This window comes from Protomyctophum bolini (genome assembly GCF_963924005.1).
Source record: "Protomyctophum bolini genome assembly, chromosome: 16".
NCBI lineage: Eukaryota > Metazoa > Chordata > Actinopteri > Myctophiformes > Myctophidae > Protomyctophum > Protomyctophum bolini.
Genome location: NC_137877.1, coordinates 25629411 through 25646761, shown reverse-complemented (window position 1 = coordinate 25646761; position 17351 = coordinate 25629411). Strand labels below are relative to the sequence as shown.

The 17351-nt window shown below is 44.0% G+C and overlaps 1 protein-coding gene across 3 annotated transcripts in view; it reads left to right on the top strand.

The window, feature by feature from the left end:
* hdac4 (histone deacetylase 4) overlaps window positions 1-17351 on the top strand; it is a 207244-nt gene that overhangs the window by 77797 nt on the left and 112096 nt on the right. The window contains exon 1 of one of the 3 annotated variants that reach the window (XM_080785449.1): window positions 11767-11968. The exons of the other annotated variants lie outside the window; for them this stretch is intronic. Within the exon in view, the coding sequence (XP_080641575.1) occupies window positions 11965-11968 (4 nt within the window). The 5' untranslated portion in view covers window positions 11767-11964. Of the gene's footprint in view, window positions 1-11766; window positions 11969-17351 lie in introns of those variants that run through there. 3 annotated transcript variants of the gene reach the window in all.

Sequence of the window (17351 nt, the reverse complement as noted above, 5' to 3'; positions counted from 1 at the left end):
AAAACAGCTATGGTTGGAGATTTCCTATTGTAACCTGGACTATTATTCCAGGTTTGTGGTGCATAATAGTGAAATGCATCCCCATGTTTTGTTCCAACTATGGGATGTTAAAATTTTAATCTGAGTCTAGGACAACACCAAGATCTCTCACCTGACTCTTGGATATAAGAGACCGCGATTCAAGGTTCAAGGAGATTACACTCTGTCTCTGATTCTGTGATCCAAAAACAAAGATCTCAGTTTTATTTAATCTTTAATCTTTAATCTTTAATTGAATAAAATCTTGTCGCATTCAGTCATTGTTTTCCTCAATACAATGACAGAGGGAATCAACAGGACCATAGTCAGTTGATGTAACTGATTTGTAAATTTGCGTGTGATCTGCATAATTATGGCAATTTACTTTATTATTGCTTATTATTTGTCTAGGGCAGGGGTCTGCAACAGGCGGCTCTAGAGCACACCCCTAGTGGCTCCTTGTATCATTACAAAAGAATCGATGAAAATGTATGTAATGTTTATTTTTTCACATTTTCATTTTTCATTTATGGTTTCTGTAGGAGGCCAAACGTGACAAACATTCTTAAGTTTTCCAATTTTGTAAAAATGTGTAGAATAAATATTAAGTTTCAACACATAATTATGACAAAAATTGTGTCATAGCATGCGCCACACTCGGCGTCGCGCCAGCCAGGTGTCTATTATAAACAAACCGGTGGGTGTGAGAGGCCTTCTACGCTACTACGGCTTCTACAGGGAGAAAAAGAAAGATAGCCGACTAAAAACTGAGGATTTAACAGTTCGTGGACAGAGGCTTTTGCCTTCACAGCCAATGCAGATTGACTGCCTGTATGTTTAATCTGCAGTGAGAAGCTATCAAACAACAAAAAAAGTAACGTTGAAAAACATTTCCAGGGAAAGCTAAATTTGCACCTGACCACCCAGCTGGGAATGAGAGAGTGCTGTTGCAGAACTGCTGAAGTAAGTAGAAGAGAGCAAACAATCTTATAAAAAGTGGATCGCATCTTCAAACTCCACCCACTGCTGTTAGTTGCGTTGCAACCCGGGAAATAATAAAGCTTGGCAAGCCACATTATAATGAGTAAAACATTTAGCTGATAGATTTTGAATGTATTTTTGTTTGACACTGAGGAGTAAGCTTTAAATAGCTTTAAAAAAGGTAGGCGGTCTCAAACCGGTCAAACTGCATGGAGCGTGAGCAGGAAGTGATACGAGTCAAAACACTTATTCCCCAGAACAACAACAGATGGAAAGATAAAATAATAATTTTCGCAGAAGAGATCTAGCGTTTACCGTGTCGGTATAGGAACGCTCAGCATGGTGTTTTTCTTTTTTTTGCTAATTTCCCAGTGATCAATGGATCATCATCATCAGCCAGCATGCACAATAGCAGCACCCTGACTCTGTTTTACCAGAATGGAACAGAGGAACCTTCATTAGTATCATCGGTAACACCTGTGAAGGCAGTAGAGAAGGGGTGCAAGTTCTTTCCAAAATTACGTGTGTGCATAGAGCCCAATATAAAAACAAAATGTCACGAGGAATATCTAAAAAATATTTATCTTTTTTTGTTCAACCACAGCCTTTTCTGGACCAAAGTGATACAGCAAATTATACAAAAACAAACTTCTCAAGACTGAAAGGGAGCAGAGGAGAGAGAGGTTTTAAAAGGAAGGAAACAAAGTGTACCACTGCCTAATTATATCAATTCACACAGACATAGCCTGGGGTGATGGCCTGCAACACACACACACACACACACACACACACACACACACACACACACACACACACACACACACACACACACTGTCCAGTCTGCTGAACTCTAGTGAGTACTCAGTGCTGCGTTGAGAGCCAGACTTGTTTTGGTCTTCCAGCAGAGCAGGCAATGCCCTAACCTACATCACCGCCATTATCGTGTGTGTGTGTGTGTGTGTGTGTGTGTGTGTGTGTGTGTGTGTGTGTGTGTGTGTGTGTGTGTGTGTGTGTGTGTGTGTGTGTGTGTGTGTGTGTGTGTGTGTGTGTGTGTGTGTGTGTGTGTGTGTGTGTGTGTGTGTGTGTGTGTGTTGTGTGTGTGTCAGAAATCCCCATTTTGACCATGTTAGCAGGTTATTAATTTTGTATAGCCTATCGTCTGTGTTTTGCCTTGCTTTCTGTCTGTCTGTGACTGGCTGGCTGACTGTGTGGCTTGGTGCTCCAACAGCTGAATGTCTAGAAAGTTGTCGTGTGTTTTCATCCCTATACAACATGTATGTTTATAATGCATGAATACATATGGTAATACATTGGACAGGTTTTCCCACATCAATGTCACTCGAACTAAACAACTTTCAGCGTCATTCCTTTTTTAGGCAGGCCATTTGTTATGAGATGAAAAATTTGTTTGCATTCGTGTCGTGAACTAAATTGGCTTTTTTGGTGAACCGGACATGAGGTTGATCAGCCCACCACCGACTCTTAACCCTTTCCCAGGTTCTTCCCACAAGGCCAGTTGTTAATGCAGATGCTGGCTTTGTAAAGGCTTTTAAAAGCCAAAGCATGGCCATATGGATCCTGCAGATGCTTCTGGAAACCATTTATTATGGATGACCCACTTCAGGGTCCGGACCTTTAGCATCCAGCACACCGAGGCTTTTTGCTATAGCTCCTCTGGCCAGTATCGTAACAACACCACTGTTGTGACCAGAGGCCAGGCTCCTCTAGTCCGGGAAGAGGAGTTCATTTACAGCCTAATGGCTGGAGGCTGGCGTTCACCATGGGGCTATACTTCACCGCAGATTCATTTGTCAAAAGCAGAAGAGCACAGTTTGCTCTGTGCTGCCGGCAGTGCAGTTGTTTCTTCATGGTGTGAACTTGTGAAATATCTGACTTGTCTCAGGTGGCGTGGTGGGCAAATTATCCCCCCTTTTTGCTTGGTCATAAAATGCACGCTGACAACATTGACTGTGAGAATACGGTTTCCAGCTCATTATACCATCCTTGAAGTAGCATCATCATCATCGCACTGTAATCTCTAATTGGTGATGTGTGGGGTACCCGCCGGTACCTGCCACTCAGCTGCCCACAGTCGCCCACAACCGCACAATAATGCGAGAATGATTCAAACCGTGGAGCTGCATTTAAACCAGAAAATAGGAAATAGGAAGAATTTTTAAGACCTGTCGAGGCTGTCCTGTATCGCCCACAATTATTTATGAAGCTCTTTTTGTTTGGCCTCTCACTATCTCCAGTCTCTGTATTCACTGTCCACAAAGAGAGTTGGCGAGTCTCGCTTTAGTGCTCAGGGTCACGGCTGTGACCTGTGTGATGCTAAGTACATGGGGAGCACTGGTGAGCTGACATCCCCTATAAGCTCAGTTTAGCATCGCTAACAGCTAATGGCTCTCTGTCTGCTACAGAGTACAGACCCTGTAGACGAGGCTGGATGCAAAGCATTTCCATTGAGACAGAGAGAGAGAGAGAGAGAGAGAGAGTGTGTGTGTGTGTGTACTGGTGTAAAATATGAATGAATGGAGGCTCTCCGGTGGCGCTGAGGGCCCGCAGCGTTTGCTTTCTTTTCTTAGCCCGTCTTCCCTCGTCTCGTTTTTTAACAAGGTGTTTTGAAGTGTTGATGTTTTTAGGTCCTGTTCAGAGCCAGGAGGAGCCGATTGTTGTGTTATGTGTCTTTGTAGACTCGGAGCTTGTTATCACTGGACCACATGTGTCTGACACACACACACGCACGCAGTGCACGCACGCATGTGCGCAAACACACTACTGGGAGCCTCAGGCCATATATCTCTGGGCAAAAAACACCTAACTCTAAAATATTCATTTTTCAGGAAATGAAAAATATTATTTTTTTCAGGAAATGAAGAAAACCTTTTAAAAACAAAGTAATACTCCCTCAAACGCAGGATCTCTAGCAGTCTAGCAGCAGTGAGGCGACAGTGCTACCGACTGCGCCACCGAAACGCCATCGCAACGAGTGGCTATTCTTCGCACAATGATGTATATGGCTTAAATTAATTAAGTGGTTTAAAAACCCTTTGGAGTTAATTTGCTCTCAATGTTCTGACATGGGTTGGTCTATGCACCATTCACTGAAAGAAGTGGATTTTGCTTTATATTGAACAATTCATTTTACAACCGTTTTTTTTTTTTGGGGGGGGGGGGGTTTGTTGCTTTCGCCTTTATTTTATATATTTTATGGAGGGACAGACAGTAGGCTGACAGGAAATGGGGAGAGAGATGGGGGGAAGACATGCAGTAAAGGCTGTCGGGATCGGGAGTCGAACCCGTGGCACACTGCCAGACTGGATTACCTGGACCACTGAGCCATGGCCCAGGCCGCACCTCTGTGTCTTGAGCATGCACTGTATACCTGATGAGGTTTTAAGCTGAGTCCTTTCCTTTCTGGCTTTGGTAGAAATAAGGGTTAGTGTTCAGACGTATTGTTGATTACCTTACCTTTGGCCATTACCTGGCCAATCACTTAGGTTACATCCAATCGCCTACCCAGCGCCATAGCAGTTTACTGAACGTCTGATGTTGTCTTTTGTTGCACCGTTTGCATTACGTGTATTGCTCTCGTCAATTCCACTAAGGAGGCTTACGCTGATCAGGTAACAAGACAAAGGAGGAGGCGAGAGAGAGGTAGAGGGAGGCAAATAAATGAGCATTGAAAAAACAAAACCACACATTTTGGTGGCATAGCATCTGTGTGTGGGTTTTAGGTTTTAAGTATTTCAAGTGTTGTTTTTATTTGTCTCACTGTTGAATACAGCGTATTTGTTGTTTAGGAAAACATATGATATGCTCACATGTGACGGAAAACTATTTCGCAGCACAGCAAAACAACCGCCCTTTTTCACGAAACTAAAATCTTATTTATTTTTTTATTGTTATCTGTACTGGTAGTTTTCCAGTCATTCACAGCACAAGGAGGGGGAACATGGAGAGACAGAGAGGGAGATGGAGGGGGACAGAGAGAGGGTAATGAGAAACAAGAAGAGAAAAATAGAGGGGGGTTGCAGGGAAAGTGAGTGTGTATTATAAATAACCCAAATCAATAATAAATGACACTGTATCTCACATATTTGGAGTCGGGCCTGGAGTTCTCTGGGGGAATGGATGGAAAAAGCATGGCTCCCCCCCTAGCCTCGTCCTCCCCCATCCCCTTGTCAGAGAGAGGAGAGGGGGGGGGGGGGGGGATAAGAGGCAGTGAGAACGAGAGATGTCCTTTTTTCACTTCTCCTGAGCAGAGAGGGGGCTCCTGGTTACGTGGAGTGTGTGTGTGTGTGTGTGTGTGTGTGTGTGTGTGTGTGTGTGTGTGTGTGTGTGTGTGTGTGTGTGTGTGTGTGTGTGTGTGTGTGTGTGTGTGTGTGTGTGTGTGTGTGTGTGTGTGTGTGTGTGTGTGTGTGTGTGTGTGTGTGTGTGTGTGTGTGTGTGTGTGTGTGTGTGTGTGTGCACGCACATACCGAGGTGGACGCCGTGCCATTACTTATTCATCAGTCCCCGTCTGCCTGGCTGCAACGCTGTATACCTCGGCACGACTCGCAATCATTACGCCGCATGCATTATTTAACACACACACACACAGTCACGCACACACGCACGCAGACGTACACACACACACACACAGTCACGCACACACGCACGCAGACGTACACACACACACACACACACACACACACACACACACACACACACACACAGGCTGATGCAGATATAGCTGCATGCAGTTCTCTATCTCAGATATACATATTTATCGCCTTGTGTAGGCTATGTCTTGTGTGCGCCCATACTTTATGTGCACACATGTTGTATACACACTTATGGTCTTCCTCGCCCTTGTGCTGGAAGAGCCAACTATCAATATTTTAGTCTTGCTGCGATGTCCTCAGCAGTAAAATCAACATGTATTCTTCAACATGTATCACTTCCATTGAAGTGGCCTCAGGGAGGGAAAAACCATTGGAGGTTCATTATTCCCTCTTTATTACCACCCATTATCTCTCCAACATTTCCCCTGTCGGGACGGAACGAAGTCTGAACGCACGTTTTATTTGTTTTTCTTTTGTCGTGGGCTTCCTACTGTAGGTTGGTGGTAAAGTATCAATATTGCACTGTAGAAATACGGAATTAAACATTTACTTGAGTAAAAGTACAAAAGTATTTGCACCAAAAAGTAAAAAGTACTTTTCAGATTGTCTCATTTCAAAATTTCAAATGTCTAAAAACTTTTGAAAATACCAGATCTACAAGCTCACAATGCGTTGCATCGGCTATTTTCAAATGGCCGGAATGTAGTAGTTGATGGGGAAAGATTGGACTCTCAGTTTTGACTGTGACCTGTTAAAGTGTTAGTTCAGATTTTTGTTGTATAGCTGTAGGAAATACTTGCCATTAATATAGTCATTGCAAAGGTATTAATTGATTGCCTCATTCAAGTGGTGGGACTTCTGGTCTGGTTTTGGTGAATATTGACTTGTTCCGGTCATTTGGTGGAGGGCACTGGGGGCCACGCATTAAAAATAAATGACTCCACAAAACTAATTTGTAATGTTTACCTATTTCTATACCATAGCACAACTTTGGCTCAACTTTGACCCCTCTGTGTTTGTGCTGCTGCTGGCGTAGTGATACTGGACACAAAAATATTGTTCCCATGTTTGAAATAGGTCAACAATACAAATTATACTAGTTTTGTGGATCAATTTATGACCGGAACTAATTCATATTCACCAAAACCAGACCAGAACTGCCACCATGGGACACACACAGGTAACAAATGTATACCTCTTATATGGCATTCCCTACAGCTTTAAATCCAAAAACTGAACTAACCCTTTCAACCAAAAGCTTATTGGTTTTAGTTTTAGATAAACATGCAGAATCACCTCAAATTTCAAACATTGTTTTATTGTGTATTATAATATATGAAGAATGCAGCTCTTTGTGTTTTTCTTTTCCATTTCTTTCTTGTTGTCTTTGTGTTTGATTTCAGTGTGTGCTGTTTTTAAGTGAAACAAAGATAATAGCAAGCAACAAACATCTCAAACAATTTAAGCAGATCTAGTAATAAGCTTAGATCATTTGTGTTTTACAGGTGAACGGGGTGCTATATAGCCTGAGTGTATTTGATTTGTTTATTTTGTATACACACAGACACAAATAGGTGTGGATAACCTACAGTTGTATTGTGTGTTTCAACAATACTGCCCTTACAAAGCCAAAGTCCAGTAACTATGGAAATTTGTTTTGGCTGATTTTGGGTTTAAAATTGTAAATTTGTTCTTGAGATAATTGTTTGTTCCCCAAATCACGAAGGCTATTTTGACCGGGATACACAAATAAGTCGTCCAAAAACGTAGTTAGTGCACCATTGTAATGTTGGAAGGATCAACATATGGAATGTCAGAACAGGTCAGCTTACGGAGATCTAAGGGTTTGAGGTTTGAGGTCAGATGTCAAGTTGCTGGCCAATATTGATGACTTCAGGGTCCCACTCCCCATCCCTTTAACCAGACAACACTTTGACTTCAGGGTCCCACTCCCCATCCCTTTAACCAGACAACACTTTGACTTCAGGGTCCCACTCCCCATCCCTTTAACCAGACAACACTTTGACTTCAGGGTCCCACTCCCCATCCCTTTAACCACCCAACACTGATGACTTCAGGGTCCCACTCCCCATCCCTTTAACCACCCAACACTGATGACTTCAGGGTCCCACTCCCCATCCCTTTAACCAGACAACACTGATGACTTCAGGGTCCCACTCCCCATCCCTTTAACCAGACAACACTGATGACTTCAGGGTCCCACTCCCCATCCCTTTAACCAGACAACACTGATGACTTCAGGGTCCCACTCCCCATCCCTTTAACCAGACAACACTTTGCGTCACTGCTTGCTTTCATCGTGTGCATTTGGTGTGCATATTCTTGGATTACCTACATTTTTGAAGATCAAATATATTATGCATTAATTGCGACTGTATTGTAACACAATAACACAAGACATGGAATACTAAATGAGGGCAAAGATAGAGCAAATAAAAATATGCGGTAAAGCTCCTTCAGGAATGTTGTTGGGGTAGGAAGATATTTGATATGTACATTTATTGAACAGAGATACGTTTTTCTGAATTTATTCATTGTGCCATCCCCTCCCTCATTATCGATAGTGTGAGGTCACTGCTGACCTCTGTCATAAGCCCAAATCACACCAAATGCATGATGCATGGCGACTAGGGATGTCCGATCCGATCCCAATACCACCATTTCTGTGTTAGCCGATACCGAATACCGATACCAGAGAATAATATTTATAATAATACAAAAAGAAAATATATCTTATTTTGAAGTCCACCGACCGGGAATAGTGTTTATAGCTATCTAGCTTTATATCTCGTGTTATGTTTATAGCAGACTTGACCATTTGGTGTTGTTTTGGCTTTCTGTAGGCCTACTGTACTTTTAGCTTTTTAATGGATCCTATGTTAGTAAAGCCTGATACAAGTATCAAACTCCCCAAATCCACCAGAATACATCTACTTTGTTAGTTTTTAAGCAGTCCGGGTCGGGCCCAGTAGCCCAGTGGCCTTTGGCTGTTATCAGTGTATGAAGCGGAGCTGAGCCATTGACGTCATCTAAGGTACATCACACACAGATAACACAGACTTTATCGGGGCCAGGTGTGTGTGGGTGTGTGTTGTGTGAACAAACAAGACTGCCTGCTGGAAGTACAAAAATAGCACTGTGTGTGTGTGTGTGTGTGTGTGTGTGTGTGTGTGTGTGTGTGTGTGTGTGTGTGTGTGTGTGCGCCAGATGTACACAGGTAGTAGCTATTGGGTTCAGCCAGCCTCTGCATTTCAATCCCCTATTTGTCTCTGTCTCTCTCTCTCTCTCTCTCTCACTCTCTCTCTCTCTCTCTCTCTCTCTCTCTCATCTCTCTCTCTCTCTCTCTCTCTCTCTCCCCCCCCCCCCCCATCAGTAACAGGTATACCCTCTAAAGCACGCCCACCTGGGTGAAAGCTCTGGGAAAGAGTGAGACATGTACTAAACAGGTACAAGGAATCATTGCATCAAATCCTTATGAGATAGATGAGATGTGACAAACTAACAGGGGGGCAGAAGGCTGAGGTCTTGTCGTGACATGTAGTGAAGGAAGACATTGTGTTAAATTGAAAAGTTGTGAATTAAGCAATATTACACGAGAGGGGGTGGTGTAACGTCATTAATGCACGCCTGAGATGCTGCAGGAACTCGCCCGCAGGCGAGTTCCGAAAGCAACGCAAATGTCTACGACCACAAATGTCCCAAGAAACTAACTAGCATAGCCACGAGTATGCTGCATTATTTGTTTTGATTAGCCGCTCCATGATGCTGGTTTGAAGCACGGCTAGAAGGCTGTTTCAACCAATCAGATTGCTTCCGCGAAACGACATGTTGTATAATGTTAGTTTAACCCGACCCGTAAGGGTCCTTTTGGTTACATTACTGTGTACACGCTAAGGTTTTTTGCACCCACAGAGTTATGCAACATGGATGAAAGAGAGGATTTTATGTTGTACAACAAAGGGCGGCACTTTACAGAAAGTCTGTAATGTTTTTGTAAGATTTTTGTAATAGTACTGTTCTACAGTGTTTGTACAGTATTTGTAAGTATACATTTAAATCAAATCCCTTAAATTAGGGATCAAAGTAAGAAACTAATGTCTTGCCCTAGTCACATTTGGTTAGAGCGGACATGGAATACGCACATCGACAGCCTGAGTGCTGGGCTAAAGAGACTTCAGTAGAGCCTGCACAGTTACAAAACACATTTCCATCTATTTGATCTTCATCAGGTCACATTTAGTCACATTTGGTTACATTTGTATACTCTCAAAGTTACAAATGGATACATTTAAGTGTGCTACTTGCAATTTGATTATGACAGTCAATTCAACATGACTCTCTCTCTCTCTTTCTCTCTCCCTCTATCTCTCTCTCTCTCTGTGCTACCTCTATGTTATCAGCACAACAGTGCTGTAGCACTGTTGTGCTGATAACTTAAGACTATTGATCAGTGTCAGTGGAGAAGTAAATGCAGCATTGATCTATCGTAGATAGTTAATGCAACGTTTGTTGCAACGCGCACAAGGCCTGGTAAACAACCCCCTCCTGACCCAACGCAGCCCCGCCCCTACCTCTATCCCTCTTCATTGGTATTGGCCGGTTTATTGACCCGCCCATTGATGTGACGGCCAGGCATATGTCAGGTGTCTCCCCTTGGGGGAGGTGGGGCTTCATCCATCAGCCAGAGCTAATCGGACTCCTTTTATGTTTCAATATAAAAACCTCCATCACTCTGTCAGGCCACTGTAATACGTTATGTCTCTCCTACGCTTGCTCTCTCTTGCTCTCTCTCTCTCTCTCTCTCTCTCTCTCTCTCTCGCTCGTTCTCTCTGTCTTATGTCTTACTTTCTTAGCAAAAATCTTTGCGGACCCCCCCCCCCCCCCCCCAACACACACACACACACACACACACACACACACACACACACATAGACACGCACACGCGAGCGCAAAGGTATCATTGTGTAGTATATAGTAGCAAACTAAAATGGTGAGAGTGAGTATTCCAGTTGCAGAGGTCAAGTGCTCCCTGACCACAGCAGCTGAGTAGAGCTCCACTCCGCTGCAGTGTGTAGTGGTCTGCAATGGAATGGATGGATGGTGGAAAGATGAGGCGGGAGGACCATGGTGGGCTCGGTGAATTCTGGATGAACCATTTTCTTACCTTAATCTGATGCTGTTATATCCAATAACAGAGTGGTACAGGTGAAAAGTTACATAACTCCATCGCTAAATCGCTTATTTTGATCGCTTTTCCATCGCCTTTTTTTTTGTCTTTCTGTCTTTCATAATGACCGAAGACGTTGCATGGTGTCTTGTCCCAAAGGGGCTTCTGTAAAAATGCGAACCCAGCGCGCATGCTCTGAGATTCTGGATGGATTTTTTATTAAAAATGTTTTGCCTACCACTGGTTGTGATCAGATTACGGTAACAAAAAATAATTCTCCTTTAATAATGCTCGTAAAGCAAAAAAACTAAAACATATTGGAGACATAGCAGACATTATTATACCATTACTGTAATATACCGCTAGTAGCATAGAGACGAAGTGTGTGTGTGTGTGTGTGTGTGTGTGGTGTTACAGTTCATGTACATTTTCTGAGACTGAAACGAACAGGGGGAGGAATTGTGAAAACGCCTTGCCATTGTTGAGGTTAAAATGGGCCACTTTACACACACTCAACAGTTAACCACCCATTGAAGCGCCACTTTCTTTCCCCATCCCACCAAATCCCAGATGAAAATGACTGCTGTATACAAGCTCAGCTTGTAGATATGCATTTTCTTTTCCTGCACGCTCGTTGTGCACTGAGAGCATGTGGTTCTACTTTATTATCCCTCTTTTTCTCATCCTTCTCCTGCATGTGCACGTAAGGAGACGAGAGGGAGGGAACGGGAGAGACTCCCATAAAATGCTCAGCATGCCTGAGACTGCCCTCTGATGTCACAGAGAGGGAGAGAGAGAGAGAGAGAGGGAGAGAGAGAGAAAGTGGGAGGGGACCAGCTGAAGAGAGAGGCAGGAGCCGGAGGGCTAGAGAGAAGAACATTGCAGTCACTGACAGAGAGAGATACAGAGAGAGAGAGAGATATACAGAGAGAGATATATACAGAGCGAGAGAGAGAGAGCAGGCGAACAGAGAGCCGTACTGTGTAGACCCACATCTCTGCGTACGAAGCGTGGCTGGCTTGCTCAGCCGTGTTCAGCCCCGCATTGGACTTTATAGAGCCAGACCGGAGTTTTGAGCTTTGAGCTGTGAACACATACCGTTGCCCTCACGCGCAACGCCGCAAACACACACACGACACGCGAGTAGCCAACCAGACGGAGCAACTGATGGGTAAGTGTTCTTTCTGTTCGACACTGTGCTCTGTGTTGTGTTTGTGGCTTGGTGTGTGTGTGTGTGTGTGTGTGTGTGTGTGTGTGTGTGTGTGTGTGTGTGTGTGTGTGTGTGTGTGTGTGTGTGTGTGTGTGTGTGTGTGTGTGTGTGTGTGTGTGTGTGTGTGTTTGGGGCTTTAATTTGTCATCATCCAGTCCTTTTTAATGTGGTGCGGTGTGTGTGTGTGTGTGTGTGTGTGTGTTGTTTTATGGGTGGTTGACAGTATTGAATAGTACTGATGATGTACGTAGTCTCACGCTCAGCACTACTGACTGCAACCTTCAGCTGAATGGAGCAGATGGCATTGGCCACTGCTGTCCCCCCCGCATGTGTGTGTGTGTGTGTGTGTGTGTGTGTGTGTGTGTGTGTGTGTGTGCGAGCGTGTGTGCACAGAGACACACGAGAGGCATAATTTCATTCAATTTCCATTTAACATAATAAATGTTTACATATTGTTCATTGCTTAGAACTTTAAAAGCATGATGAATCTGTAGGAGTTGGTGAAAGTTTTTTTTTGCAAAGTAGGACGGCAAGCTGCTTTGTAATGATGCTCTAATGGCGCCGTGCTGTGGAACTACATTTGTTGTTGTTTTTTATCACGTCAGTTCAACTCCAAACAGTTGCTAGGAAGTTTGGAATGTTTGTACATGTTTGTCTGCATCATAAAACGATCCACACATTTTTTATGAATGTCACAGTGGGGCAGCTAATTTTTTTCTGCCTTGGTGTGTGTGTGCGCACGCTTTTTTGTTCGTTTGTGGGCGGGTGCGTGGGTGGGTGGGTGGGTGTGCATTTGGGAATCGTGTGCAAGGTTTTGCCCAGTTGAGTGATGAGAGCTGGAGAGATGAGAAGAGCCGATAGTAGAGGTTGACAGACTGTGTGTGTGTGCATGTTTGTGCGGGTGCACACATGGCCTGCTGTTAATGACTCCTGATGCCTGTGTTCTGGTTCAGTACTGTAGGCACGTTGTGTCTTAATCCAGCAGTGTGTTGAATCGGTGTTTTTCAACTTGTGGGTCGGGGCACACTCATGGGTCGTGAGGATTCTGCAAGTGGGCCTTCAAATGATGGTCAATACAATTGAATGGATATTTCACTTTCAAACATGTTTCAGTGTTTGGATACTTGATATACATTTTATCAGACATGGCCCCTTCCTATACAAACCCATTGTAAGTTGTAACCTCCCCCCCCCCCCCCAAAAAAAAAACAAAAAAAACACAATCTAACAAATATGATTCAGAAAAGGTTTATTACCGTCCACTGTGTTAATCAGTGCCTGTGCACACTTATGTGCATGTGTGTTTACGCAACGTGCAACTCTTCCCTCTGTAAATGACCGCTTTATAGCATTATAGCCTTTCTAAGTCTAAGTCTGGTTTGGGAACCCTTGTGTTAAATAACCTGCCACTCAAGACTGACGCCTGCTTTATGCTTTGTTTGGCATCTAAGTGGTAGATCTGTTGTAAGTGCTTTGATCGGTTATTTTCGCTGCGCGACCCTGGCGGGAACCAATGGTAAATCAGCAGAAAAACAGATCTCTAGAGATGTCAAGCGTGTGTAGACAGACGTTACTGTTGTGTGCACAATGGTCCTGCCTGCCTCTGACCATGAGGCTATATGGAGAGAGGAAGTGACAGAATGAAGTGCTAATGAGATACAAGACGGAAGGAAAACATTCCACCCATCCTTGGCAACATGGATTGTCACATCCACCCACGCACGCACACACACACACACACACACACACACACACACACACACACACACACACACACAGAGAAGGTCAACCCACTGTCTCACAATTGATCCATTCCCCATTTCAGAGCCTACATTAAAGTGCTGTCGCAGTCCGATCTGTGGTGTGTACACTGGACAATTTACTAGTCCATCAGGGTTCAATATTCAATACTTTGTTGCCATGTCAACAGAGTTGATTGGAATTTGTTTCGGTGCAGAGATCTAAAAAAACATACATACAAAAAAATACATCATATATATTCAGACATAGTAGAAAAAAGATACAAAAGTACAAACAGTCTACTCTCATTGGTCCTGCCTCAGCCTCCTAGCCTCACCCTTGCTTCCTTATCCAGCCAACCGCTGGCCTTGCCCCACTCCTGGTTAGCACCACGCAGGTTGTGGTGCCGTGTGGCTCATTGGCTGAGTAATATAATGTCATGGATTACATCGACTGCTAATCTCTAAGCCGCACATTAGTACTTCATATATGTGTGTGTGTGTGTGTGTGTGTGTGTGTGTGTGTGTGTGTGTGTGTGTGTGTGTGTGCGTGGTCTCTGTAGCTTGGAAATTATTCTGTACCTCGGAATACTTTTGTGTGTGGGCACGTGCATGGTTGCATGAGTGTGTGTCTGTGCGCTCCCTGCCAATGCATGTGCGAGCTCCCGTCCGTCGGGGTCTGACGGGGTGAGTGAATCCTATGGGGGAATACTGTTCTATAAATAACTCAACATGCGTGACCCCTGTGATCTCTGCCTGATCCTGAGAGAAACAGACGGGGGATGAGAGAGAGAGAGAGAGACGGGAGGAAAGATGGATGAATGGATGGATGGATGGAGGGAGAAATGGATTGTGTTTTCATGAACCCGTGTGTGTGTGTGTGTGTGTGTGTGTGTGTGTGTGTGTGTGTCGAGTACAGTGGGAGTGCGTTTCACAAACCTGACCCTTCCCTTTCATGAACGCTTGTGTTTGTTATGCGTCGTGTGAAAACGCCCACGCGCTTACACTCGCGAGCACTCTTACTTGGAAACAAATATTAAACCCAAAGTGCATGAGTAAATGAAGTGGATCGAAGTGTGCGTGTGTTTGTGTGTGCGTGGTTTCAAGATAATGTTCTCCTACACACCTGTTGTAATAGTACGCTACTATACTAAGGGCTATGCAGTGATATTTTGCTACTGTAACTGTAAACCTACGCTCAGTCTGCTGGGCCTTGTTTGAAAGATGGAAATGTTTGCATTGTGCAGGGGCTGTGTGTGGGCGACCCAGCTTGTATAACAGTGGTGGAAAAAGTACTCAAATATTTTACTCAAGTAAAAAGTATCAATACTGTAATGTAGAACTACTTTGTTACAAGTAAAAGTCTTGAATTAGAAATGTACTTGAGTAAAAGTATAAAAGTATTGGCAACAAAATGTACATGAAGTACCAAAAGTAGAAAGTACTCACTATGCAGAATGTCCCATTTCAAGTTTTCAAAGTTTTCAAATAATTGTAGTGGAGTAAAAGTACAATATTTGCCTCTGAGATGTAGTGGAGTAGAACTAAAAGTATTGGAAACTGGAAATACTCAAGTAAAGTACAAATTCCTCAAAATTGTACTTAAGTACATTACTTAAGTAAATGTATTTACTTACTTTACACCGCTGTTGTATAATCACACTGTAAAATCCAGAGTGCAAATTCCTGCTCCAAAGGTGCACAAATGGCACCACAGTTTGGGGACCGGTGCACATCCCCTATATCGCCTGCGCCCTGATCTTATGCAACACTCGCAGAATGCCATCCTCGTTAGCCTAATTGACTAGACTAATTGCCTCATAGCTGCCTGCATGGCATCCCCGCTGGGCGCTGCAGTATACATTGTCCTTGTTTGTATTCAGTCCTGCACAAGGCATTGCTGTTCGCTGTCGGCATGCCCTGTCTAATCAGTCAACTTTGGTTGCATGGCGTGGATTGGTGGCTGTTGTTTAATTGCATGTAATGTTATTTTTATCTCTTTTGTCCTTTCGCATCCGGGGTGTGTGTGTGTGTGTGTGTGTGTGTGTGTGTGTGTGTGTGTGTGTGTGAGAGAGAGAGAGAGAATAGAGCACTTTTCTAGTTACTAGAATTAACCAATTTAAATCAAAATAACATTGTTAATAAGTTTATGAACTAGATTGAAAAGTGGTCCAATGCGTCTACAATAATCGTGGATACAATTTCTTGTAGATTCACTAATAAAGTCATCGTTACAAATTATAGGCTATGACAGTATGCCTGTGTCCTTACATAATAATATTTACTTTTAATACATGTAAGATGAATTTGGTCTCCTCACCCTAAAAGTGTTTTTGCCAGTAACGTTCCTCAAACCTCTACTTTCTAATGTAAGTGAGGCAGGATTTTTGCAGTAGGTCTACACTGAAGTTAAAACAAACTTCCCCCTCTAATAGCCCATACCTTAGCCACACAAACTTTTGATGTACTCTCTAAATACTGCAGTAATGTGCCTAAACAACCGCTGTGTGTGTCTGTGTTTTGCCAATGTGGCTAGCCCCATCCGACTCACTGCTATGTAGGTAAACTAGCATGGTTAGCCTCTGAGATGCTCTCTCTCTCTCTCTCTCTCTCTCTCTCCTCTCACACACACCCTTTTTCCTCTGCTCTCTAACCCCCCCCCCCCCCCCCCCTCTCTCTCTCTCTCTCTCTCTCTCTCCATCCTCAACTGTGGCTCTATCGCTGGCTCTCTCCTAGCCTCTCAGCTGGAAAATGAGAGCTTGTAATTGGGTATTTATTGTGCCAAGCCTCGGCCTTGCAGCCAGCCATTGATCGCTGGGCTCCTCTCCTCATGGCCAACAGTGTTAATAGAATGACATGCACATAAATACATGCACACAGGCTTGATTTGCAAGAAGTACTGAAAAAAGTGCTGCAGTAGACTGATTTGGCGCTACGGTATTACTGCATTTCTCCATTCCTGGCGTCCGGTTTTCACAGTGCTTCCCCTCATATTGACAACTCATATAGAATTGACGCTTGGAAACATCGATGCCTGTGGTTGAGTAATTTTTTTATACACATAAATTTAGTTTGCCACGTATTACCGTGACAGCTTTATAGCTTTTGCACTAATTTTACCACATGAACTGTAGCGTCCCTATTCTTGTACGAACATTTGGCAAAAGAAATGTTGATCTTCCATCCATCCAAATATCCATCTATCCATCCATCCATCTTCAACCGCTTATCCGTAGTCGGGTCGCGGGGGCAACAGCTCCACCAGAATGCTCCAGACTTCCCTCTCCAGAGCAACATTAGTGACTTCCTCCTGGGGGATCCCGAGTCGATGTATTTCCTCCAACTGCTCCTCAGTGTTCATTTAACTGCTCCAACTTAAATGAACACCGAGGGTTTTTGCTCATGGGTGTAGGATACGACGGCAAAACGACGTCGGCCTCCATGGGGGGGTAGGGGGGGCAGATAAATGCAGGAGTCCCTTTGTCAGACTGTGTGAGAACAAATGGCCCTCTGTGGGCCCACCCGGCTAGCTAGCGGAGGCACTCTGGGCTAACGTCACGGCTACGCCTACGGGTCCCACACATCAGTGGTCAGGGGGGTCGGAG